The sequence below is a fragment of the Panthera leo genome, chromosome A3 (genome assembly GCF_018350215.1).
Source record: "Panthera leo isolate Ple1 chromosome A3, P.leo_Ple1_pat1.1, whole genome shotgun sequence".
In the NCBI taxonomy this organism is placed as follows: domain Eukaryota; kingdom Metazoa; phylum Chordata; class Mammalia; order Carnivora; family Felidae; genus Panthera; species Panthera leo.
Genome location: NC_056681.1, coordinates 4,611,697 through 4,635,938, shown reverse-complemented (window position 1 = coordinate 4,635,938; position 24,242 = coordinate 4,611,697). Strand labels below are relative to the sequence as shown.

Below are 24,242 nucleotides of genomic sequence, written 5' to 3'. Positions count from 1 at the left end.
CTGGGGCCTACCCCGGGCCCGGGGCCGGGCTGCCGGTCGGGCGCCTGCCCGGCCGGGCCTGCAGGTCGGGGCCCGCCCCGGGGTCAGGGCGGCCCGCTCCGCCCCGCCGGCCCGGCGCCCCCTCGCGCCCCGGGCGGGCCCTGCACGTCTCGCGAGCGGCCCCGGAGCGGCGGGGGGAGGCGGGGCCGGGCAGGGCCGGGCAGGGCCGGGGCGGCGCCGAGGCCGGGGCCGGAGCGGAGCCCGAGCGGAGCGGGGCGGCGGCCGGGCCGGGCCGGGTCTGGGGGGGGGCGGGGTGGGGGCCCGCGGGCCGGCGGAAGATGGCGAACGTGGGGCTGCAGTTCCAGGCGAGCGCCGGGGACGCGGACCCGCAGAGCCGGCCGCTGCTGCTGCTCGGCCAGCTGCACCACCTGCACCGCGTGCCCTGGAGCCACGTCCGCGGGAAGCTGCAGCCCCGGGTCACCGAGGAGGTGAGCGGGCCGCGCGGCCGCCCGGAGGCCCCGCCCGGCGCCCGCAGGGGCGCGAGGCCAGCCCGGCGGCGCTGGGCGCCCCCCCCACCTCGCCCCCCCTCCCCCCGCCCCGGGAGCCGCCTCCAGGGCGCCGCCGCCTTCGAGGGGCGCGCGCGGCCCCGCGGGGGAGGAGCCGGCCGCCCGCTTCCGGAAGTCCTCGCGGCGGCACCTGGCCGGGCCCACCCCGGTGCGGGCTGGCAGCTCGAAGCCAGGCGGCCCCCACGCCGGCCTTTTAAATCCCCAGCGTGTAATCCCACAAGGGTGGAATCGTGCCAGCAGACACACACACACACACGCACACGCACGCACGCACGCTTAGCTCCAGCGAGATGCCACACATCTTAATTACGGATCGTGGGTGCCCCGGGGAAGCTGCAAAAGGGCCCTTTTGGCGACGCAAGCGCCCGCATGCAGGGCCGGGCTCCCGGCATGCGGGCTGTTTGAAGTCTGGTGTCTGTCTCTTGTCTCTCCCCTTCTGATCCAGCTCTGGCAGGCCGCGCTAAGCACGCTCAACCCCAACCCCACGGACAGCTGTCCCCTCTACCTGAACTATGCCACCGTGGCCGCCCTGCCCTCCAGGGTGAGCCGGCACAACAGCCCTTCCGCTGCCCACTTCGTCACCCGACTTGTGCGGACCTGCCTGCCGCCCGGGACCCATCGGTGCATCCTGGTGAGTGCCGGAGGCCATCCGCCTACCATCGGGGAGCGTGTGTCATGCCTGCTGGGCACCCAGGCTCGCGGTACCTCCCAGGTGGACATGGGGCCACAACCCAGGACACTGTAACCCCTGCTCACAGAAGGGAAGCTGAGGCCAGAGAGACTAGGCCATTTACCCCAGATCATTTTCGGTGGCAAATCTGAGACTCCTGAACCCATTCCCCTCGGCGTCCTCCTCTCCTGTCTCGGGGACGGTCCACATCTGGTGGCCGACGTGTCCCTTTCTCACGCAGTGAGGAAGTGGCTCCGGGCAGGCCCCTGCGCGGTGGCTGTGTTGGGGCCCCTCTGTCCACATTGTACCCACAGTGGCCTCTGGCCCAGCTTCAAGGCCCCAGCACTGCCTGAGTGCAGTCCCCGTGGGTTTGCCCCTCCTCACGGCTCTGCCTCTCTGTGCCGCAGATGGTGTGCGAGCGGTCGGACGCCTTCGCCTCCGCGTGCGCCCTGGCCCGGGCCTTCCCCCTCTTCACCCACCGCTCGGGGGCCTCGAGACGCACGGAGAAGAAGACAGTCACGGTGGAGTTTTTCCTGGTGGGACAAGACAACGGGCCAGTGGAGGTGTCCACTCTGCAAGTGGGTGTCTGCAGGCTCGGGCTGTGTCCCCTGGGCCTGTGCGAGCTGGGGGCAGCTGGAAGGGGAGTTGGGGAGCTCTGTGTCTCCCCCGCCTCCGTGGGCGGGGGGGTGATGTGGCGCTGGGCTGCTGCAGCAGTTTGCCAGAAGGCCCCCGAGGCCTTTCCAGAGCCAGGCAGCTGCCCCCTCTCTGGGTGGGCTTCCTTTTCAGGATTCAGTCTGTTCGACCCGTATTTACCAAGCACCTAACCAGTGCCAGGCACTTTCACATTTCATACTAAGAATCCTGTCCGCGTGATTGCATTGGATCTTCAGAAGAATCCTTTTTTCTTTATAAAGTTTATTTATTCTTGAGATGGGGGAGGGGCAGAGAGAGAGGGGGAAAGAGAGAATCCCAAGCAGGCCCCACGCCCAGTGTGGAGCCGGAACTCCCGGCTCGATCCCACAAACCCTGAGATCGTGACCCGAGCGGAAATCAAAAGTCGGATGCTTCACCGACTGAGGCACCCAGGCGCCCGCAGGATAATCCTTTTTTGAGGTGAGGCAAGGCTGGGAGAGATGCTAAGTCAGAAGTCCTTGTGTGGGGGTTGGGTTCCTTTCCCGTGGCGACCGTCCCGTGGCCTCACCCTCCTCGTCCCCGGCCAGACCGGGCTGTGCTTCCCACCCCCACCCTTCACTTCTGTCCCAGGCCAGCACCCCTCACCCTCCACCTGGATTCTCTGCTCCAGGAGGAGAGGCCATGCTTCCGTCTCCACCGTCTCGTAACAGCTCCTTTCCTTTCCTTCCATTCATCTCCAGACGTTGAAAACACACGGGCTCATTGTTTTGCCTTTCTGAACTCCCTTTTCCCCCTCAGCCCACCGAGTGGAGTTTCCACCCCACTTCCTGACATTGTTTTTTTAAGGGCCCTGTCTGCCGGACTGGGACCTTTGTCATCCCGTTTGTCATCCCTCCTGGAAGGGTCTGCCCCACCCAGGAGTCGTGCCTCCTTCCCACGTCCCCTGCGGCCTACAGCCATATCTTTATCCCTTTCCCGACCGTCCGGCGTTCCCATCTCTGGGTTCCCGTAGGCCTGTGAGCTCATCCCTCAGACGGGCACCGATGACCACCTTCCCCTGCAGCTGCGGGGATCCCTTTGGAGTTCGGGCCTCTCTCCACCAGACCCCGGGGCTGCGAGCCTGAGCAGCACCCTGGACCCCCCCTCCCCCACTCCCCGACTCCTCCAAGCACTTCTCCCTCCCTCCCTGCCGCCCGGTGGGCTGACTTCCTGCTGGGCCTATGCCCTGCCAGGCTCCTACCTCCTCCTCAGCTTCCCTGTCCAGGTCCTTCCTGCTCTGGACCTGCCTGGTCTCGGTCCAGATTCTGCCCTCGTCCCTTCCCCCCGGGGCGGGGGCCTGGCCATCTGGCTGACATGGCCTCCCTCACAGTCAGGCCCTCTGCCTGCTGAGTGCGAGCACCATCCCACCTCGTGTGATACATCTTTGCTCAGCCTCTGTGCCCCACGTTGGGATGGAAGCTTCCAGAAGCTTCCGGTCTGTGGCCCCAGCACGGCCCGACCCGTGACGAGGGCCGCTGGGCTGGTGGGTCTCCTTGACCCCCGTCCAGGGCACCTTGCTCTGCCCACTGCCACTGCCACGGGGAACCCCCCCCCCCCGCCCCCGCACCCCACTGCTCTCCTGGACCATTGCGGCAGCCTCCTCGCTGGTCTTGCTGCCTCCAGACGCTCGTCCTTCCTCTGGCCGCGTGAGCGCAGAGTTTTCCAGGGCTTGTCAGGTAGCAGGAACTGCTCTTAGCGCATGCACACCCGTGCTTAATCCTCTCGACAGCCTGTCTTGGGGCCTGTCCTTAATCCCATTGTAGAGCTGGGTAAACTGAGGCTTTGCAACATCAGGTGACTTAAGGGGGCCCCACCAGCAAGGGGCAGAGCCAGGTCTTAACCGCGGCCACCGTCTGTCAGTCCTCTGTCCCGTCTGTCTTGGATCGTGAGCACAGGAGCTTCTGATAACCCGTGTGGCCCTTTCTATACCCTGGGGCCCCCCTCGACTCCCCTCCAGGTCCTCTTCCCGTCCGGGCTCCTGTGGCCTCTCCTCCCCTGTAGCGTTTAACCGAGTGGGGTGTTGCAATTTTCTGCTGGACCGGAGTACCGTGGACACGTTCAAATTCCCAGGGTTTAGTGTGGAGCCTGCCGCACAGCGGGAGCTCCCAGAAACGTGGGTGGAATGAAATGAATGAATGAATGAACGCTTGATCCTGCTTTTGTGATGGGGAGGCTGAGGCACGAGGAGGCGCAGGCTCTTCACGAGGCTCTGGGGTGCCGGAGGGCACCCGGAGCCTCCCCGGCCTCCCCCGCAGGTGCCGTCGGCCCTCTCGCCCGGCCGCGCCGCACCAGGAGCTCTGAGCTCGCGGAGGCCTGCTGGCCGAGCGCCTGGCCTCCTTTGAGACGAGTCCTGGGGCACTGACGCGCTTCCCAGACAGCAGCCCCGGGCTGCGTCACAGATGAGCAATGGTCTCTGCGACAGCCGCGGACAGGGACCCTCGGCCTCCCAGAGGAGAGCCCGCTGTCAGGCGGTGGGGACCACACGGTCACATCTCCTATCTGAGCTGTCCGGTCCTGCGTCTCTGCCTTTGAGGCTTTAGGGTATAATTACCTGGGGATGGCAGGAGCTCTCTGAGCCATTCGGCAGGGCCTAGGAGGTGGCTGGGCAGGTGCCATCACCCCCGAGCCTGGCCTCCCCGACGCTGTGGGGCTGGGGAGGGCAATGACACGCTCCAGCTGTCTGTACCCCCGCTACACCTGTGCTGTCGCTCTTCTGATCGCGCCCCTTCCCTGCGCTCTGATGGAGGCAGCCGGCCAGCCCAGTGTCTGAAGCATGGGGTGGTGGTGGGGGGCGCGGGGTGGGGCAGGGGGCGCTGTGGGCGGCAGCCAGGTGGAGACGAACGAGAAGGCAAAGAACTTCCAGGGTCGGTGTTAAAGCGAGAACAGGACAGACGATCTTGGCAGAAGTTAGAGGCAGGGCCTGGAGGGGTGGCTGGTGGCGGGGGTGGGCAGCGTCCGCATCGGAGCGCAGACACCCGTCTAGAGGGCGTCCCCCGTGCCGGGCTGAGTTTGGTGGACGGTGTCGGGTCCCTGCCCCCTCCTGGGCTCTGGGCCAACGTGTGAGCCGCACGAGGCAGGGTGAGGACCCCGTGCCCAGAGTGGTGTGGCATTGGATGGCCAGGAAGACAGGGCAGGGAGTCTGTGACACATTCACCTGGGGCTCAGGTGAGAAAAACGCCACCCTGATGGCCGGAGGGCCGGAAGGAGGGCCAGCGGGTCCAGGGGCGCAGGACAAAGAATACTTTTACTCTTTTGGGAAGGTCCAGAGAAGCTTCCGGGGGACACGGCCTTCAAGAGGCGCCACAAAGGATGGCCAGGGCCTTGACCAGAGGAGAGGGGAGGGTGTATTACAGCTCAGGCCGCAACAGGCCATGGGTGGCGTCTTTACAGATAGGTATTCCTCACAGTTGTGGGGGCCGGATGTCTGAGGTCAGGGTGGGGTGTGGTGGAGACTTCCTGATTGGTAGGTGGTCACCTTCTCGCCACGCCCTCCCTCTTCCTACTGAGGACTCTACTCCCACGGTGGGCCCCACCCTCCCGACCTCATGGCAACCTGATCCCCTCTCAAAGACTTCCTAATAGCATCACGTTGGGGGTTAGGGCCTCGAGGTACCAGTCTGGGGGCGACGCAGACGTTCGTTCAGTCAGGAGCAAAGGACAGCACTTCTCCCCAGCAGGGGACGTGGGATTGGCAGGTGCCAGGGGCGGGGATGCCCAGCGTGTGCTCAGGGCCAGGCCCAGGGGCCGCCTGCCCCCAGGATGAGGGGGTAAGCAGCAGAGGAGTCTTGGCAAGGAAGGTGGGTCCCACTGACGGCCGGCCGGGACGCCAGGCTGCAGGGCTATTGTGTCATCTGTGTTGGAGGCGAGGTACAGAGCCGTGCTGAACTTTCTGAAGGCTGCTGGATGGGTCACAGGCACTGGAGAGCAACAGCGGGCAGCGTGACCTGCCCCTCGAGGCCCTGTCAGCAGCCCCGAAACCTCCCCCGGTGCTGCCGGTGCCTTTGGTCCCTGGGGGAACAGAGAGGGAGGGACAGCCTTTGCTGCCTGGTCCCAGGTCCCCGGTGACAGCCTCTGGTTTTCTTCCCCAGTGTTTAACAAACGCCACGGAAGGCGTGCGGCTGGCTGCCCGTATTGTGGACACTCCGTGTAATGAGATGAACACAGACACGTTCCTCGAGGTTCGTGGCCCAGGGGAGTCAGTCGTGCCAAGGTGGGGCCAGGGTGGGAGAAGCATTGGTGGACCCCGAGGAAGCCAGAGGAAACCCGAGGCCAGAGGGGACGGTGTCCGTAGTCACTGCACCTCGCCCAAGGAAGCGTGGGGCGGCTGTGGACGGGGTCCTGCTGTCCATCCAGCTGCGAGGGGCCAGCAGGCCTCGGCGGAGGGCAGAGGGGGGACAGAGCCTCCTCCGTGAGGCCCCTCTGCAGGACTGCAGCCGTGAACCTGCAGGAAGTTGTAGTTTGGAGGCTGGGCCTTCTGTCCTGGATTTGATCACGCCCAAAGCCGAGAGAGCTGGGGCCCTGGCTCCCCTCCGCCACCCGGGCGTCGGCTCATCCCTGGCCCAGAGCCACGGCCTCGTCCTGATTGAAGCCATTTTCACGTGTCTTTGTGTTGCTTTTTCCATGATCGTGTCCAGGAGATTAAGAAAGTTGGAAAAGACCTGGGGATCACCCCAACGATCATCCGGGATGAGGAGCTGAAGACGAGAGGATTTGGAGGTGGGTAGAGCTGGGCCTCGAAGGCCGTGGCCTCAGGCCGGTCCTGGGTGCTGGGGGGCGAGGGTGGCGGTGGGTGGCACCGTGGGTCGCTTCAAGCTTCCCCTGAAAGAGGCCAGCCTGCGTCCAACCCCAAGGCCAGACCCTGGGAAGCGGACCGTCTCTGGGGGAGAAATGAGGCACTGATTCAGGTTCTGGTTTGGATTCTGGAAGCCACGGTGTCCGAGTCCTTCCGTGGCCTGCTCCCTGTCCACAAAGGCTACTGTCCTGGCTCCCTGGGCCAGCTCAACAGGACCTTTCTGCTCCTCGAGTGCACAGGCCCACGTTCGCATCAGGGCCTCGTCTTTTTTTTTTTTTTAATTTTTTTTTTTTTTTAATTTACATCCAAGTTAGTTAGCATCCAGTGCGACGATGGTTTCAGGAGTAGATGCCTCAGTGCCCCTCCCCCATTGGCCCATCGCCCCTCCCACAGCCCCTCCAGCAGCCCTCAGTTTGTTCTCCATATTTGTGAGTCTTCTGTTTCGTCCCCCTCCCTGTTTTTATATGATTTTTGTTTCCCTTCCCTTATGTTCATTGGTTTTGTCTCTTAAAGTCCTCATATGAGTGAAGTGCTAGGATATTTGTCTTTCTCTGACTAATTTCGCTTAGTATAATACTCTCTAGTTTCATCCACGTAGTTGCAAATGGCAAGATTCCATTCATTTTGATTGCCGAGTAATACTCCATCGTATATATAGACCACATCTTCTTTCTCCATTCATCCATCGATGGACATTTGGGCTCTTTCCATACTTTGGCTACTGTTGATCGTGCTGCTATAAACATGGGGGTGCACGTGTCCCTTGGAAACGGGACCCCTGTATCCCTTGGATAAATGCCTAGTGGTGCAATTGCTGGGTCGTAGGGTAGTTCTATTTTTAATTTTTTGAGGAACCTCCATACTGTTTCCAGAGGGGCTGCACCAGCTCGCATTCCCAGCATTAGGGCCTCATCTTTACAGCTCTCTTTCTCTGAGTACTTCCCCGAGATGCTGTCATGGCAGGGCCATCATACCCTGCACACCTTGAGTGGAAGCCACCTTCTCAGAGGGCCTTTCCTAGCGGCCAGGCCCATCCTCCCCGCCCCCCAGGCACTAGGACAAGGTCCTCTCAGTCTCGCTGGGGGAGGGGCACTGTACTCTTGATATGTGGCTGCCAAACAAATGATTCCAGAAGGAAGGGCCACACGGTCCTGTGGGCAGGGAATCGGGCACGGTTGAGCCGGGTGCTGGGTGCAGGGTCTCTCCTGGGCAGAGACCCAACATGTTGACTGGGTCGGCCATCATCTGAAGGCTCGACCGGGGCCGATGATGTGCTCTCTGTCACCGGGCCTCGGGTCTTTACTGGCTGTCCCTTGTCACGAGGGCCTCTCCTTGAGCAGAGCTCACAGGCGGCAGCTGTTCCCCTCAAAGCACGGTTTCTGGGCGAGGAAGCACGAACAGGCGAGGAAGAGCCAAGGTCTCTTTTTGTAACCCAGTCTCAGAAGTGGTATCTCGTCACTTCTGCTGAGTCCAGAACAAGTGGGACCTGAGGTTCTGTCCACACGTAGCGGGAGGGGCCCCACGTGCTCAAGAACGCCCGGAGGTGAGGGGCCCAGGGGGCTCTCTTGGAGGTGCCCACCACAAGACACGTAAACCATCCACACAGGTGGAGGGAGAGGCTGCTCCTCTCGGGGAAGAATCTTCACAGAGGAGAGGACGTTTGCAGCGGGTCTTACAGGATGTGTAGGAGTTTGTCCGGCAGCCATTATCAGCTGTCGTCTTGGTTTTCATGATTGTTCAGTCCGGTTCCTGGGGGACTTCGAGGCATGGTCTCTGCCCACGACAGGCTTTCTTGAGAAGATAGGAAATGGCATGGCTGCAGCGAGGCTGTGGTGGGAGTGAGCTTTGGAAAGGGTGGAGGGCTCGGGGTGGGAGAATGAGCGTGGGCTGGAGTGGCCTTGAAGCGTTATCCAAAAATCATTTCATTCTGCAATCGTGTTCTTTTCTTTCTGGGAATGATACGGGTTTTTTTCCCCTCAGTGGATTTTTTTTTTTTTTTTTTTTTTTTTTTTTTTTTTGCCTAACGATACTTCACATAGAATTCATTTGCAGCCCCAGAGCTTTGGAACTAATTTGCATTCCCAATCCCACGCTGGCCAGGGGGCAGGAGAGGGGGCAGGTCGCTCAGGCTAGGACTGCACATGCTCCGGGAGAAATATCCACACGCCAGCGGCTGTTTCCTGGGAGAGAGCTGGTGTTTCTGGGGGAGGGGGAGGGGGGCTGCTGCTGGGAGGTCTCTGCTCAGTTCGACCCGAGCCCAACTGACCCTGCCCCCGTGCTTTCTGTAGGAATCTACGGTGTTGGCAAAGCCGCCCTGCACCCCCCCGCACTTGCCGTCCTCAGCCACACCCCAGAAGGAGCCACCCAGACCATTGCGTGGGTGGGCAAAGGGATCGTCTACGACACCGGGGGTCTCAGCATCAAAGGGAAGGTGAGGTGCCGGGGGCCAGCGCTTGGACAGGGCCCGGGGGGAGGAGGGTTGCAGGCAGGCCCATCACCTCTCAGGGGCGCCGGAGGAAGGCAGCAAGCGAGGTTTCTGGGACCTTGGCCTTGGGGCGTGCCTCTGGGGAGCCAAGTTCGGGAAGAATCGGCCGGGCTGATTCCTCTTCTGAGGGGGAGACGGTTTCGTGTCCACACTTCAAACAAAAAAATCTGGACGGGATCCAGAGAAAAGCTGCAGAAACAATGAAAAGGCTGGAAAACTAACCCAAGGAGGCAAGGTTTAAGGAATCGGTGGTCCATCTGAAAAGAAGGGCGTGGGGTGGTGCCCACTGTCCCCACGACCATCCAGGGTTTCCACAGAACGCTTAGTGGGGGTCTGGGCGAGCCTGTGCGGAGGATAGGCCCCCTGGAGAAGGCCGGAGGGGTTTGGATCCCCAGGCAAGCCGCCTGCAGGTGTTCTGGTGAGGCCAGGTCTCAGAAGTCTGTCCTGTGGGCGGCCTTCAGGCGTGGCCGTGTCCGGAGGCCTGGGCACCCGTCGTGGCTCCGTCTCCCTCCTCCACACCCGGCGCGTTCAGGCCTGCTGTGCACCGCGAGGCGAGGTGGCACCAGGAAGAGGAGGAGGGACACGTCTTCATCTGCTCACGTCACACACGCGCATTGAGCAACTACTGGGCACCCGGCCTGGGCTGGGCCCTCCAGCGCCAAGACCCAGAAGGCCTGGGAAGGAGCAGGCATGTGAAATCGGTGCCCCGGGAGACCTGGAAAAGGAGAGCCAACCTTCCCAGAGAGGACGCTTTAGAAGAGACGGGACAGGCCAAGCTCACGCCGAGCAGACACGGAGGGCTGGCAGCCGGCGGGGCTCGCAGATGTGTCCTGTTGGCCCAAGCGCCGGTCTATAATCTGAGTGAGTTACCAACGTGTACAAAACAGGAAGATTGTCACAGAAGGCTGGCTATTCGACCTTTGGTAAACTCAGCGGAACTGGCGGGACGGGTCCTCTGTCTCCCCCTGGCAGCCCTGGTTGGAGCCGGGAGGCGCCGCCCCGCGGATGAGGCGCGCACGGTGGGGTTCACCACTGCTCCGGCGCTTTCTGACCTGAACCCCAGTGCTGGGCGCTATTTCGGTTAGCGGCTGTGTGCTGCCCTCCGCACCGACCGCTGGTCCGTCTAGTGCATTTGGTACCCAGAGTGGATGGCCTTTTTTTTTTTTTTTAACATTTGTTTTTGAGAGACGGAGACAGAGCCCGAGCGGGAGAGGGGCAGAGAGAGAGAGGGAGACACAGAATCCGAAGCGGGCTCCAGGCCCTGCCCGACACGGGGCTCGAACCCAGGAGCCGTGAGATCGTGACCTGAGCCTGAGTCGGACGCTTAACCGACTAAGCCCCCCAGGCGCCCCTGTTTTTTGTTTTTTGGTTTTTTGGTAACGTCCCTCCTCCTGTAAACAGCATTATTTTCAAGACTAATCAGGAAATGATCCAATAATAAAGGTTAAAAAAACCAAACACCTTCCATATGTATTATCATGCCAGTAAAAAATTGAAGTAAGTATTATAGGGCCGCTTGACTGGCTCAGTGGGTGAAGCGTGTGACTGTTGATCTCGGAGCTGTGAGGTCGAGCCCCATGCTGGGTGTAGAGATTACTTGAAAATAAACAAAGTGTAGGGGCGCCTGGGTGGCTCAGTCGGTTGAGCGACCGACTTCAGTTCGGGTCATGATCTCACAGTTTGTGAGTTCGAGCCCCGCGTCGGGCTCTGTGCTGACAGCTCAGAGCCCGGAGCCTGCTTCGGATTCTGTGTCTCCCCCTCTCTCTGCCCCTCCCCCACTCGTGCTCTGTCTCTCTGTGTCTCAGAAATAAATAAACATTAAAAAGGTTTTTTTTGATAAATAAAGGGATAAATATTACAGTACACGTAAAGAAGACAGTAATACATCGACACTTTTAAATAACACTAACATGATGTTTTAGACAGAAAATAGCATATGTCTCCCTTGTGGTCTGTCGTGGTAACAGATGTTAGCATGACGGTGTCTGTTTTCAGGCCTTCGCTTCTGCAGATTTGTCTGGGATTTTATCCAAAGTGATCTTTTCCACATCTTTATGTCCGTTGCCTGGACAGAGGTACCAGATTTGTGAGACTGTCTTCACTCGTGCTTGGTCCAAATCGGTCCAAAACCACGATCAATTTTAATTTTGAAGAGTTTCTCTTGCATGAAGCGGTCAATACACAGATACCCCATTTCCCACGAAACCCCAGAAATTGTGATATTGTCCATGTTTTCAGCCCTTCGAGATGGATTCTAGCGGCCTGCAAAGATCTGCGGAGTGAAAACGTTTTAAACAAGTCCGGTGGTTCCCATAGACGGCGGGAGGCTGAAAGTCCCAGGCTCCCTGCACTCTTGGGTTCGCTTGGAGCCCACGGTTGCGGGCAGGACGCGTGGCACCGTGGGTGCCGACCCCACCTCCGTTCTCTGGTGGAAGGCACGTCGCGGAGTCTGTGCTGGTCAGGCCAGCTGTGCACCTGGCAGTTATTAGCATCCATGTCGAATGGGGTTTCTAAAAGGACACGTAATTACCATGGGTGGGTTCAAACCTTTTATTTGATACGATTAAAACTCACTTCAAGCCACGGATTTTTCGGGAGAAATATTTTACCACTGATGACAACAGGCAAACCGACTTTTAGTCTGTAAATTATTATTTTCAGACTCCAAAGACCGTGTCTCTCAGCCGTGACACTGGCTCTTGCCCTGGAGGCAGCTCAGTGCCAGCGGGGAGAATTGCAAGCTCCTTTCTCCTGGGATCAGATGCTTATTTGAGATGCTGGTTTGGTGGAGGGCCAGAGTGAGAAGCAGGGGCTGCTGAAGAATGAGGCATACGTTGCTGGGGGCACTGTCTCCAAAGACTTCAAAGGTAAATCAGGATCAGTGTGAATTTAGGTCTCAAATGTGTTAGTCTCAGAACCCCTTCCCCTCTCAAAAAGTATTGATCCTAAGGAGATTCTTTTAGAAGAGTGATGTCGGTTGATACTTACCCTACTAGAAATTAAAATTGGGGAGAGATCGTTGTTTATTTTAAAGTAACAGTGTAAACCCATTGCATGTTCATGTAAATATTTTACGAAAATAGCTGCATTTCCCCAAATGAAAAGAAGTCATTGAGAAGAGTGGCATTATGTGACATTTTGCCAGTCTCGTTCGCGTCTGCCTTACTAGAAGGCAGCCATGATCTTGTAGCTGCCTCTGCATTTAGTCTATCATGATCTGTTGTTTTAGTTGAAATATAAAAAGAAAGTCTGGCCTCACTCATTTTGTAGTTGGAACAGGGAGAAATATTTTAGTGCCCGTTACAAACACCCAAGGGCATTTTTCTTTGCTATTATTACACCAAAACTCGTCGAGGGAGAGCGTCTGTAAGCTTAGCGCTCGTGCGGGATCAGAAACCGTGGCAGTGTCTCTGTGCACTCTGTTATTACGGTCTGCCTCGAACTCTGCATGATCTTGTGGCATCATGCATGGGCATTCAGAAGACACTGTCCCCGGAGTTATGCAGAACCTCCGAATTTTGACACAACATATACTATTTTAAAAAGTCACACTTGGTTCCACCACCCATGTCGTTGTATTTCTAAAAAATTTTAAAGAAATGTTTATTCATTTATTTGAGAGAGAGAGATGGAGAGTGAGCAGGGGAGGGGTACAGAGAGACAGAGTGAGAGAATCCCGAGCAGGCTCCACACTGTCAGCACAGAACCCGATGCGGGGCTCAAACCCACAAACGGTGAGACCATGACCTGAGCCAAAACCAAGAGTCAGACGTTCAGCCAAGTGAACCACCCAGGTGCCCCAACGTACGATATTTTTAAAAGCCACACTTGGTCCCACCATCCATCTCATTTTTAAAAATCGCTATTAAGAAGCTGTCACAGAGACAGATACAAGTTTTTCAAAATCATTATTTTTGCTTGAAAGCTCAGATTTTACCACCGGCAGCGACTACTGTCGGCTCTTCTGGAAGTGAGAGTTTCGCTTTGTTCTTTTTTAAGAAAACATCTGCCATGGGGCGCCTGGGTGGCTCAGTCGGTTAAGCGTCCGACTTCAGCTCAGGTCGTGATCTCGCGGTTTGTGGGTTCAAGCCCCGCGTCGGGCTCTGTGCTGACAGCTCGGAGCCTGGAGCCTGCTTCGGATTCTGTGTCTCCCCCTCTCTCTGCCCCACCCCCGCTCGCACTCTGTCTCTCTCAATAATAAATAAAAATTAAAAAAAAAAAAAAAGAAAACATCTGCCAGACACCTAAGTCTGAATAAACCGGCACACGTCAGTGGTTCCTTGAGTCAAGCTCGGTGTTCAGGAGCGCAGTTCTCTAGCCGAGCAGAGAACTCGGCGACCGTCCCCAGCCCCGGCCCTGACTGCCCGGCGAGCGTCTGGCGAGAACAGGACCGCTCCGCACGCACCTTCCATTCCATCACATGGAACATGGAAAACAGCTACACTCGGCGGTGGAGACTTGGAAAAGTTAATCGTGTATCTGCATCGGCGAGGTGACAAGGGAGCTGGCCCCGCCATGCTTCTCTGCGGGACGGAGGCGAGTCCCGCGGCGGTCCGTGTCGTGGCCGCGGCCCAATGTTGCTTTGCCGCATCGTGTGACAGCCCCATGAGTGTCCCGGGCGGATGACATCTTCCTGCTACTCTGGGAAGCATCTCTTTTCTAAAACCAGGAAGAACGCGGTGGGGGACGGTCTGCAAAGCTCACGCAGTCAATTGAGGTGCATTTGCCGCCTGGTGCTCCTTGTCTGTGGTCGGGAGGCCGCCCTGGTGACAGGGAGACACAATTTCAGAGACCATCTGGAGCTATCCTGTGCGGGCCGTTTTGCGAGTGGTTTGATTCCAGATCTGAGGCCCCGGTTTTTCCGTTTAAACAATCCTGTGCTTTCTCGCCGATTAGGTCAAAGAGACAGCTTATTTTCAATAGTGCTAGCCGGGTCATCTTCACTCAACTTAATTGTAAAAGCAGCTCAGTTTATGTCTAAAAATGCTTTCCATTAAAACCCGAGGCTTGTGTAATCCGATAAGGGTTCAAAAAAATCACCCGGTACGTTTCCGACCCAGATCCTGCATCTGATGGCCTGTTGCGAATTTAAAGTATGAACTTGTCAATTAGAGCTGGGAGCCCATCAAATGGAAAAACGTGTAACCGCTCTCAGCCGGTTTGTAGAGAAATCACAGTTTCTCACAGTTACTTCTGCAGCATGAGGGCACCTGTGCCTGGCACGCCCCCCCGCCTCCCCGTTAGATGTCGACAGAGCGGGCGGTGGGGTTGGGGACTGGTGACAGTGACCTTGGGGAAGAGTTCGCGTTAACCTGAGCGCATTGTTGGAGACATTGATGTCGGGGAGCAGAGGGAGCTGGGGCCAGGTGGTGACAGGTGCGGGGAAGCCTGCCCCACAGCCCAGCAGCCCTGCCCGGACACCTCAAGCAAGCCTCGGAGGCCCCAGACCTCAGCTTCTTCCTCAAAAATTGGGCAGAGACACGGACAGAGAGAGCTGTTGCAGACAGACCCCAGGGGAACTTGGCAGCCTGGGGGTGGGTGGCCGGGGCGTAGGAGCCAGGCCACGGCCCACGTGGCGGGTCTGGGCAGCTCCCCGGCTCCCCTCCCTCCCACCTCTGGTTCATCAGGTGACCCCCAAAGCTCCGCTCCGGCAAAAGGGTCCCACCCCCTTTGGCCATTATGTCCCATCGCTTGTGGGGAACAGCTGCATGACCGGCGGAGGGGGGGGGGGCGTTTCTTGGATTCTGTGTGAGCTCAGGGGACCTGGCACCAGGTCCTACAGGTCTGAGGGAGCCACTCTGGGGTCCTAGTGTGCCAGGCAGGGGTGGGGCACTGCTGATGGCAGGCCAGCACCCACTCGTGCTCACTGCTGTCCTGGCCCCTTTGTGCCCCCTCCAGACCACCATGCCGGGGATGAAGAGGGACTGTGGGGGTGCTGCGGCTGTGCTGGGGGCCTTCAGAGCTGCCATCAAGCAGGTGAGTGTGGCCCCACCGTCTGCAGTCCTCGAGGAGGGGGACTCAATGGGGGCGGGCTTGCTTTCCTCCCCCACCCCCCCACCCCTGAGACCCCACAGCTCGACACCTCTCTCCCTGCTCTGCGGGGGCTTCCTGCCTGCTGCTGGGGCCCCTCTGCCTGAGTGTCACCTGTCCTGAGTGCCACCTCTCCATAGAGTGTCACCTGTCCTGAGTGTCACCTGTCCTGAGAGTACCTCTACCTGAGTGTCACCTCTCCTGAGAGTGTCATTTGTCCTGAGAGTGTCACTTCTGCCTGAGTGTCACCTGTCCTGAGTGCCACCTCCCCATAGAGTGTCACCTCTGCCTGAGGGGCATGTCTGCCTGGGTACATTGCCTTTTCCTGAGTGTGTCCACCCATGCCCACCACTCAGGGTCTGGCTTGTGTCAGGAGCCCCATGAGCGTGTGTTCGGTGAAGAAGCCTGACCTAAAACCACATGGCACGGACAGGGCCCTGTGCCGAGCTCATGAGCACCGGCCTTCCTGGGTGCCCCTCCTGCCACGACCCATCTGTGGGTCACATCATGAGAGTGCTGTCTGAGCCGGTGGGGACCCGGGGCCACTCTCTCCACAGAGAGACGGGCCATCTGGGTCCCTCACGCCCAGGAGCAGGACTGCCCTCTGGGATGGGGAGGGCCGCTCTGGAGCCTCCCCACCCGGCCTGCCTGCCCGCTCTCAGGGCCTGGGGTCAGGGTAGGGGTCTGGGGGGGGTGCCCAGCTGCCATTGGTGAGCCATGACCAGGTAGAATGGGACTGGATCTGCCTCGGGAATAGCCTGGGTGACCGCTTTGAGCAGAGACATCCGGGGGAGCAGAGGGGCCCCCAGCGCCCCCCCCCACCCCATACAACTGAGGTCGCTGAGCCCAGCTCACCCGCCAAGTGGGAGATCTTCCCGTCCGGGACACGTGCAGCCTCACGGAGCCCAACCATTGGGACCAGATTCCTGAGCAAGGGACCAGCCGGCTGTGGCTGTTCCTCCTGCGTCTGCCCCGAGGACGTGGCAGGCACCCACCTGTTGAAGGCCGTTCAGGAGGCCACCCCCGAGAGCACAGGCCCCTCAGGTGTTCCCGGGCATCGAGGCCTCGTCCCCAGGCACACAGGCAGCCACTCTTACGGGTGCATCACCTCATCCTGGCTGGTCTGCACCCATCAGAGGCCAGAGGCTCTAAAATGAGAGGAAGGACGGACTCCAGGGAGGCCTCAGGTGATGTCCTTCGGAGCCTAAAGTCCCCACGCCATAAAAAGTGTTTGTTCAACAGAGGCATGGGGTGCCCCGACCGCCATGGCGGCTCACCTCCTTCAGGCTCCTTCTATGGGGCCCGGCCTTCACCTCACCACATACCAGACTTTCTTTCTCCTTCAAATGAAAACAAAAACAAAAACGTCTTGGCAGAGTTTCCAATTCCGGCTGGTCAGGAGTCCAGCCCATTGCCCGAGACGAGCAGACATCCCCTTGGTAGTGGGCGAGGGTGGGGGGGGGGGGGTTCTCTGGGGGAAACAGTGCTCCCCTCCCCGGGTTACTTATTCATTCAACACTTTGTTCCCACTTATGGATGTGCAGATTCTTAGTTCACCCTGTGGGTTATAAGCCAGCATCACCATTACGTATTTTGTGGCTCACATCGAGGCCCACAAAAACTGGGGTTGAGGGTGGAGCCTCTAGGCCGTGGCCCGCAGCCTGAGAACCTCAAACCTCGGCCGCCTGCGGGTTTTCAGTCCCCCCCGCCCCCGGGGATCCCAAGACCCATGTGTCTCACCCCGCTCCCCAGTGCCCGGTAATACGAGCCCAAGGCCCTCAGCACCTCTAAGCTGGCCTTCCCCGTGGGGACCCCACACCAGAAGCAGCAGCACACCAGACCTTCTGAACGCAAAACTGGGTGGGAGGGCACCCGACAGGGTCAAGTTGGGGGCCGTGGTCTCTCCGCACCGCCCTGCTGTCCTGCTGTGCAGACTCCTCTCCGGGCCCAGACCCGACATGGCTCCCTCCGGGAAGACTTCAGGGCCCCCCCTCCCTCCGCGGCGGGATCCATTTCTCTAGCTTCGGAGCCCCTGGGGCCACCCTGTTGTCTCGAGGCCGCACGTTGTCACACTTGATTTGATCCCAGCCCCTCACTCCCACGGGGACGAGGACAGCTGGAGACGGGGCACAGCCAGGCCGCAGGCCCCACGTGCTGGGCGGACGTCCGTGGTTACGGGTCTTAGGGGGAGCTCTGAGCGGGCGGGGCGGGGGGGCGGGGACCGAGACTCTGGAGGCCGCGAACACTCATCCTCACACAGCCTGGCCGTGAGTGTGGTCCCAGCTGCTTCGGGGTCTTCGAGCCGACGGGCCGCCCCACGGTTTCGGCCCCAGGACGAGAGTGGGGTGCTCTCCCCAGGCACCGTGTTTTGGGTTCAGGCTCCACGCTGTCCCGGCCCGGTGCCACGGCCCCTGCCTGCCACAGGCCCGCGTTTACCTTCGATGGGGGTTCGGCACCTGTAGCGTGACACCTGCTCCGGAGAGCCCCAGCTGCCCCCCAGGCGAGGGGTTTTCTGGGGCAGGCTCAGGGCCCGTGTGGGGCAGAAACTGACTCAGCCTGTTCTGTGCACGTTTCTCTGCGTGCACACGTCACGTTTTGGCATCAGAAAACTAACTTCACACCGAAACTTGGGCGAGGCAAGCTCTCCCCAACCCCCCATGCGCGCATCTGTGTGTAGCTTGCTCTTGTACGCCGATGCAGAGCTCAGAGGGTTTGTGCAGTGGGAGACATTGATCGCCGACCATGCGTTGTGGACGGGAGGCAGGGGCTGAGCCACCTGCCCGGCTCGTGCCCTGGGTAAGTGGGAGAGCCAGGAGGAAAGCCAGCAGCCCCGCTCCCGGGCTCATTCTCGAATTGCGTGGGCTCTGACAGGGGTGGCGAGACTCTCCCAGATGGGGTGCAGCCAGGACTGCCTGGGAGTGACGGGACAGTGCTCTCTGCTCCCCGGGGCTCCGTCTGTCTGCTGTCCACAGGGGTCAGAAAACTCTGGCCAGTTCTGTCTGTTCCACGCACTGCTAGCCGGTGTGACTGGAGCCTCTGCCCATGTTCCCTGCAGGGTTTCAAAGACAACCTCCACGCTGTGTTCTGCTTGGCCGAGAACTCAGTGGGTCCCAACGCTACGAGGCCAGACGATATCCACCTGCTGTACTCAGGAAAGTAAGGCTGGTTCCTTCACCCCCTGGCTGCCCTCTGGGCATGTGGGCCCTGCTGGACCTCGTGGGGGGCGGGGAGGGGCTCTCTTGCTGGACCTCGTGGTGGTGGTGGGGGGGGGTCCTCTCCTTGCCAGGGCCAGGCTGGTCAGCCCTGACCCACGGCCGTCCTGTAGGCAGATTTCACCCTGCTTCTCCAGCCAGAGGCACATCCTGTGGGGAGGACGCCCTGTCACAGGAGCCCCTGGCCAGCAGGCTGCTTGCTCCCAGGGGTCCGGGGGCAGGTGGTGGGTCACATCGCTAGATGAGGTGTTGGGCTCCCTCAGGGTGCCTGGCTCAGGATGCACCCTGCCTTAGGGGGATGCGCCCTTCCCAACCTTTAGGCTTAAAGTTCTTTGTGTGCCTGGAGCCCTGTCCCAACCCCACCCCCCACTCCACCTCCAGACCTACTGAGGGCTCTCCCTGCACTTCCCCCTTGGGATCGGCCCTCGAACTGCTTCCCAGTTGCAAAGGACACACTGAGAAGTCAGTGGGCAGCAGCTGAAGGAGCAGGTGGTCTAGATTCGCAGTAGGAGAGTCTGCTCACCGCCCCGTACACGGGCGCCTGTCTGTAGGGTGACCCCCGGAGGGGCTCCCCCTTTTGTGTTTACCTAGTGCCAGGCTGTGTGGGCCCACGGCTGGCCCAGTGCACGTCAGGCTACCCACACAACCCTGCTCTCCCATCTTACGGACGAAGAAACCAAGGCACAGGGGGCTGCGTGGGGTTCCCTGGCTCACAGCTGGAGAGCAGTGGGGTGGGACTGACCCTGGCGTTACATCGCTGTAGGGGTGGGAGCGGCCCTGCCTTCCGGGGAGGGAAGCGGGCTCTAATGGGGTCCCCCCAGTTCCAAAGGGACTCTGTCCCAGTGCCCCAGGGAGCACCGTCCCTGAGCAGGGGTCTCTGCGGCATCCCAGGACTGTGGAAATCAACAACACTGACGCTGAGGGCAGGCTGGTCCTGGCGGATGGGGTGTCCTACGCCTGCAAGGACCTGGGTGCGGACATCATCCTGGACATAGCCACGCTGACCGGAGCGCAGGTGGGCCACCTCGACTCCTGGTGCTGTCCCTCCCCCGCCGCCCCGCCCCGTCCTCGCAGCCCAGGGGGAGGTTGGGAGCTCGTCCCTGGCACCCAGTGGGAGGCAGGTGGCAAGGCCCATGGGCTGGGTCCCAGCGTCAGGACAGCTTAGGAACCGTCCTCCCTGGCGGCTCACGTGGCTCCCGGTTCTTTCTTTCTTTGCTCCTCGCTGCCCCTCTTGGCTTCTGTGTGCGCCCCGGGCCCCTGCTCTCCCGCGCGTGGCCGCTCCCCTGCGCTCCGCCCCTCCCTCTGCCCCGGCCACCCTCCCAGGGCATTGCCACGGGCAAGTACCACGCTGCGGTGCTCACCAACAGCGCGGAGTGGGAGGCGGCCTGCGTGAAGGCCGGGACGAGGTGCGGAGACCTGGTGCACCCACTGGTCTACTGCCCCGAGCTGCACTTCAGCGAGTTCACCTCGGCCGTAGCTGACATGAAGAACTCCGTGGCGGTAGGTGTGCGGTCCTCCCCGCCGCCCGGCCAGGTGGGGTGGGGCGGACCGAGGCCCAGGTGACCCCAGGACCCAGCAGCAGTGTGGACAAGGGCCCCCCAGGTGGGCCCCAGATCCGTGCTCAGGGTGGCAGCATCTGGAACGCGGTATGCACCTCTCCCTGGTCGCCCTGCCTCGGGTCCGTGCCAGAAGTTTCCTCCCCGCTCTGGGGTCTGCCTCCTCCATCAGCTCTTTCGCTGGCTCCGCAGCTCCCCGGGGTGAAGGCAGAACCCTTAATCCACACACGCGCAAAGCCCTTGGGGTCCCTCTCTGCAGTCCCCCACGCTGGGCACCCCTGCACCCCAAGCCCCCTCGTGCAGACACCAGGGGAGGCAGTGGCTGAGGAAGATGTGGTCCAGGGGGCATGGTGGGGGGTGGGGGCATCCTCAGCGGGTCCGAGTGAACCCTGAACTCGCTTTGGTGGAGCCCCTCCCCCACACCCCCGCTGCTGGCAGCAGAAAGGTCACCGTTTATCCTTCTGTCCCCCTAGGACCGGGACAACAGCCCCAGCTCCTGTGCTGGCCTTTTCATCGCCTCACACATTGGCTTTGACTGGCCTGGGGTCTGGGTCCACCTGGACATCGCCGCGCCCGTGCACGCCGTGAGTCCAGGCTCCCCCGGGGTGTCCTCTCCCCGCCTGCCCCCCACACCCCCACCTGCACATACCGCACGCCGGCCTGGCCACTCCCACCCTCTCGTGCACCCAGAACCCCTCTCTGTCTCCGGGCTGAGCTCATCAGCAGCATTTCTGTGTGGAGGGTCACACTGCCTGTGGCCCGACCTCGGCCAGCCGTGCCCCTGGTCTCTGGTCTCCTCATCCCCGGAAATAGAGTGGCTGCTGCGCACGGCCCTTCTCCTCGGCTGGAGACCCCGGGCCTTTGGCTCACCCTTTATCCCACCCAAGAAGACCCCGGGGGTGGGGGCCAGAGGGCAAAGAGCCATCCCACCGCCTGACTCGGCTCTGAGTGTGGCAGGGTGGCAGGAGGGGGGCCACGGGCCGAGCGGGGGGTGGACGCCCTCGCCCTGGCCCGGGAACCCCTTCCTGCACGGGTGGGCTTGCCGAGGGGGTCTGGCTCAGCCTGGCGGAGGGCTTCCAGCCTGCCCTTTGCCCACAGGGGGAGCGTGCCACGGGCTTCGGCGTGGCTCTCCTGCTGGCACTCTTCGGCCGGGCCTCTGAGGACCCTCTGCTGAACCTGGTGTCCCCACTTGGCTGTGAAGCGGATGCCCCGGAGGCCGACGCGGAGAGGGACTCCAAGAGGCGCAGGCTCGTGTGAGGCCGGCCGCTCCCCGGCCCCCTTGTGACACAAGGCTCTTTACCTCACTTTGCACTGATTAATTTTAAGCAATTGGAAGATTATACCTTAAGATAGGCTTTGGTTTGTTTTTATCTTTAGTTGTCACAGTGATAGAAACAGCTCCTTCGTTAAGACAGCTCAGGGTCTGGGGGATGGCCCGGGGGGGCGCTGGGGCTTGCGGCTGTTTGAGTTACCTGCCAGGCCTCCTGCCGGCTTCTGCACACGCTCCTCCCTGCAGGGGCCTCCGCACGCACGACCTTGAGGCTCCGGGATGCACAGATGACCCTGCCGCCTTGGCCAGGTGGCCTTTGGGCCTCCTGTCCCTGCTCGGTGCCCGCAGGGGGTGCCCGTGGCCTTATCCTTGGCCCCCAGCCCCCTCACATGGCATCCACGTCATGGAGAGCCCAGGCCGTGCTCCAGCCAGGGCAGCCGCTGCCTCCAGGCAGCCCACCCCTTTGAAAGGACGGAAGTAACTTGTTTCAGGGACCCAATTTTACGGAAGCAAGAGGAGCCTCTGGGCCCTTAGGAGTCCCTGGAGGGTGAAGTAAATATGGCCGCATCACATTACACCTATGTCTCTGCCTCGTCTTTCTCTCACCCTGGTTGGGAAACCCACCCTGAGGCCTGCCCGTGGCTCTGAGGCTCCCGGCCCTCCCACCTTCTCAAAAACCGGTATCCAGCATCGAGATGCAGTGCGGCAACCTCGCTCTGGCCGACGAGAGCCCCGGGGTGTGGGAAGAGGACGGGGGTGGGGCCAGAGTCCCGGGTCGGTGCCCGCACAGCCCAGGCTGGTTGGTTTTCTGAGGTTTCACGGTGTGGGCTCCCAACGGGAGGCCCCTGGGGCTTTCTGGGACTCTCCCATGGTCCTGTGGTCTGCAGGGAGGGCTGTGCTCGCCCTACGTACATCACGAGGCGAGTACCATACCGAGTCGATCATAGGTGCTGAAGGACAGGCTGTCAGGAGACTCCCTCCCCCCACCAGCACCCTGTGTGGCAGGTGAGGCAGGACCTTTGTCCCCTCTTATGCTCTACCCCGGTGGGCTGCCTGAGCCCAGAGGAAGGCATCGGGGACTCTGGCACCACCTGGCATGGAGGAAGGGGCCACCTTTCCTCGGGTGGGGACTGAGGGGGAGAATGTGGCTGTGGGACACAAGTCACCAGGCTGTGCCCTGGCCCCCTGACCACCTCATCCCTGCCCAAGGGTCCCTAGGCTCCCAAGTCCCTTCCCCAGCTCTGAATATCAAGGTGACTCTCTCTGGGCATAATCCCAAGCTAATATTTATTAACAGCCTGCTGTGTGCACAGTCCCAGCCGGGCCCGGAAAAGGCCGGGAGCAGCTCTGAGGTCCCAGCCCTGTCTGGGAAAGCCCTCACCCGACACGTGAACTCACAAATAGCAGTCACAAGGTGGTAGGTGGGCTCCGTGAGGGGAGGGGAGGCGTGGTGGGTGGCCAGAGGGGCCGGGAGCCTTCACGGTTCATTAGCCTGCTTAATGGCCTCGAAATAGGGCAGCTCTCTCCAGCTTCCCTGAGATGCCCTGGAGGAGGCAGGGGTCACCGAGGTGGCCTTGCTCCTTCTCCGGGCAGCTGGCACTGTCCACTCCCCCCACCAGGGGGCTGCAGGATGCAGGGTCAAGGAGCAGGGGATGAACTGAGTCTCCCTTGTGCAAGCACAAAGGCAGCCTCAGGGCCAGGGACCCAGCTGGGGACCAGCTGCATGCCCGGCGTCAGGGGGACCGTGGGGGTGAGCCGACGGCTTCGCTTTCCCAAGAGCCAAAGGGGCTTAGGACACGACGGCCGCTTCCTCTGGCCGCACCAGAGCCTCAGCAGCGGGGTCTGGGGGTGGCCAGTGGCGGGGGGCAGGCGGGCCCTGACGGAGCCACCCGATCGCGGTCTCCAGCAAACGGCACAAGAAGACGGAGCCTGGCAAAGGCCTGCTGTCCCAGCGTCCAGCTGACCCAGCGCACGGACCGGAAGATGGGGGTGCAGAGTCTGGGCGCCCCGGCCACACCAAGCGGCTCGAGGCACCTGCGTGCCCGAGAGGTGCTCTGTCACCGCCCACCCTGAGAGCCTGCCAAATGGGGGGGAGGCCCGCAGGTGTCAGCACCCCCGTCCCAAGAGAGGAGGCCGCAGCCCTGCTCCGTGGGGGGGGACAGAGGAGCAAGCGCAGGCCCTCGTAGGCCAGGAGGCATCCTGCAGGTGGGCCTGGGAGGGGGCTGCCTGGCCTGGAGCAGAGCACAGGTCACCCAGCAGGCAGGAATGAAGGAGGAGAGGCAGGAAATGTCTCTTGGTGGAGAGAATTCCCAGCTTCCTGCCGGGAACCAGCCAGCTTCTCCAGGGCTTGGCAAGCAGGTGGGGGGACAGCAAGACCCCACTCTGCTCTGTATCAGAGGACCTGGCCCAGATTCGGTCGTGAGTGCCTTGTGTACCGATAAAGCACAGGGCACACAGGCCTCTTGCCCTCCACCTCCCAGGGCGGTCCTGGGGAGCAGGGCGAGCAGGGGCCTGAGAGTGCTGAAAAACCCAGGGCTCGGGCAGGCTCTCAGGGCTGGGGGAGGCTGATGGGCCCCCCCCCCCCCAGGAAGCCTCGGCGAGAGAGGATTTCTCAGCCCCGCTGCCTCTGCACTGGGCTCCCGGAAGCGGGGCTGCAGCCGGGAGGAACCGCAGGCTGACGTCGCGTCCTTGGGCACGCGCAGACCGCGGGCCCGGGGCCGGGAGGGCCGGGAGGGCCCCCCACCCCCTTGGCCCAGGTTGGAGGCGGCTGGTGCAGCGACCGCCCCTCCTGTCCGGCCTGGGTCACGAGAACCTGCCTGACCCCCAGACACCCACACGCGTTTGCACCCGTCACTTCCCATTCCCGTGCCACCAAAAATAGGGGGAGCGGACCTAATTCAGAGAAGTGGTTGAAACAGAATGATATCATTGCCATTCAGGGAATGCTGATCGTTCAGTCATTCCAGAAAATCCCACCCCACCTCACTGCCCCACTTTAATTACCCACCCT

At 61.1% G+C, this 24,242-nt stretch overlaps 1 protein-coding gene across 1 annotated transcript; it reads left to right on the top strand.

The window, feature by feature from the left end:
* The first annotated feature begins 293 nt into the window (after window positions 1-293).
* On the top strand, window positions 294-21,797 carry NPEPL1 (aminopeptidase like 1). The gene is made up of 12 exons (XM_042930548.1): window positions 294-467; window positions 991-1,176; window positions 1,623-1,793; window positions 5,976-6,065; window positions 6,522-6,603; window positions 8,968-9,110; window positions 15,063-15,140; window positions 18,250-18,350; window positions 19,298-19,421; window positions 19,730-19,906; window positions 20,436-20,546; window positions 21,061-21,797. The coding sequence occupies exons 1-12, from the start codon at window positions 318-320 to the stop codon at window positions 21,217-21,219; spliced, it is 1,572 nt and encodes a 523-aa protein (XP_042786482.1). The 5' UTR covers window positions 294-317; the 3' UTR covers window positions 21,220-21,797.
* The last annotated feature ends 2,445 nt before the right edge of the window (window positions 21,798-24,242 follow it).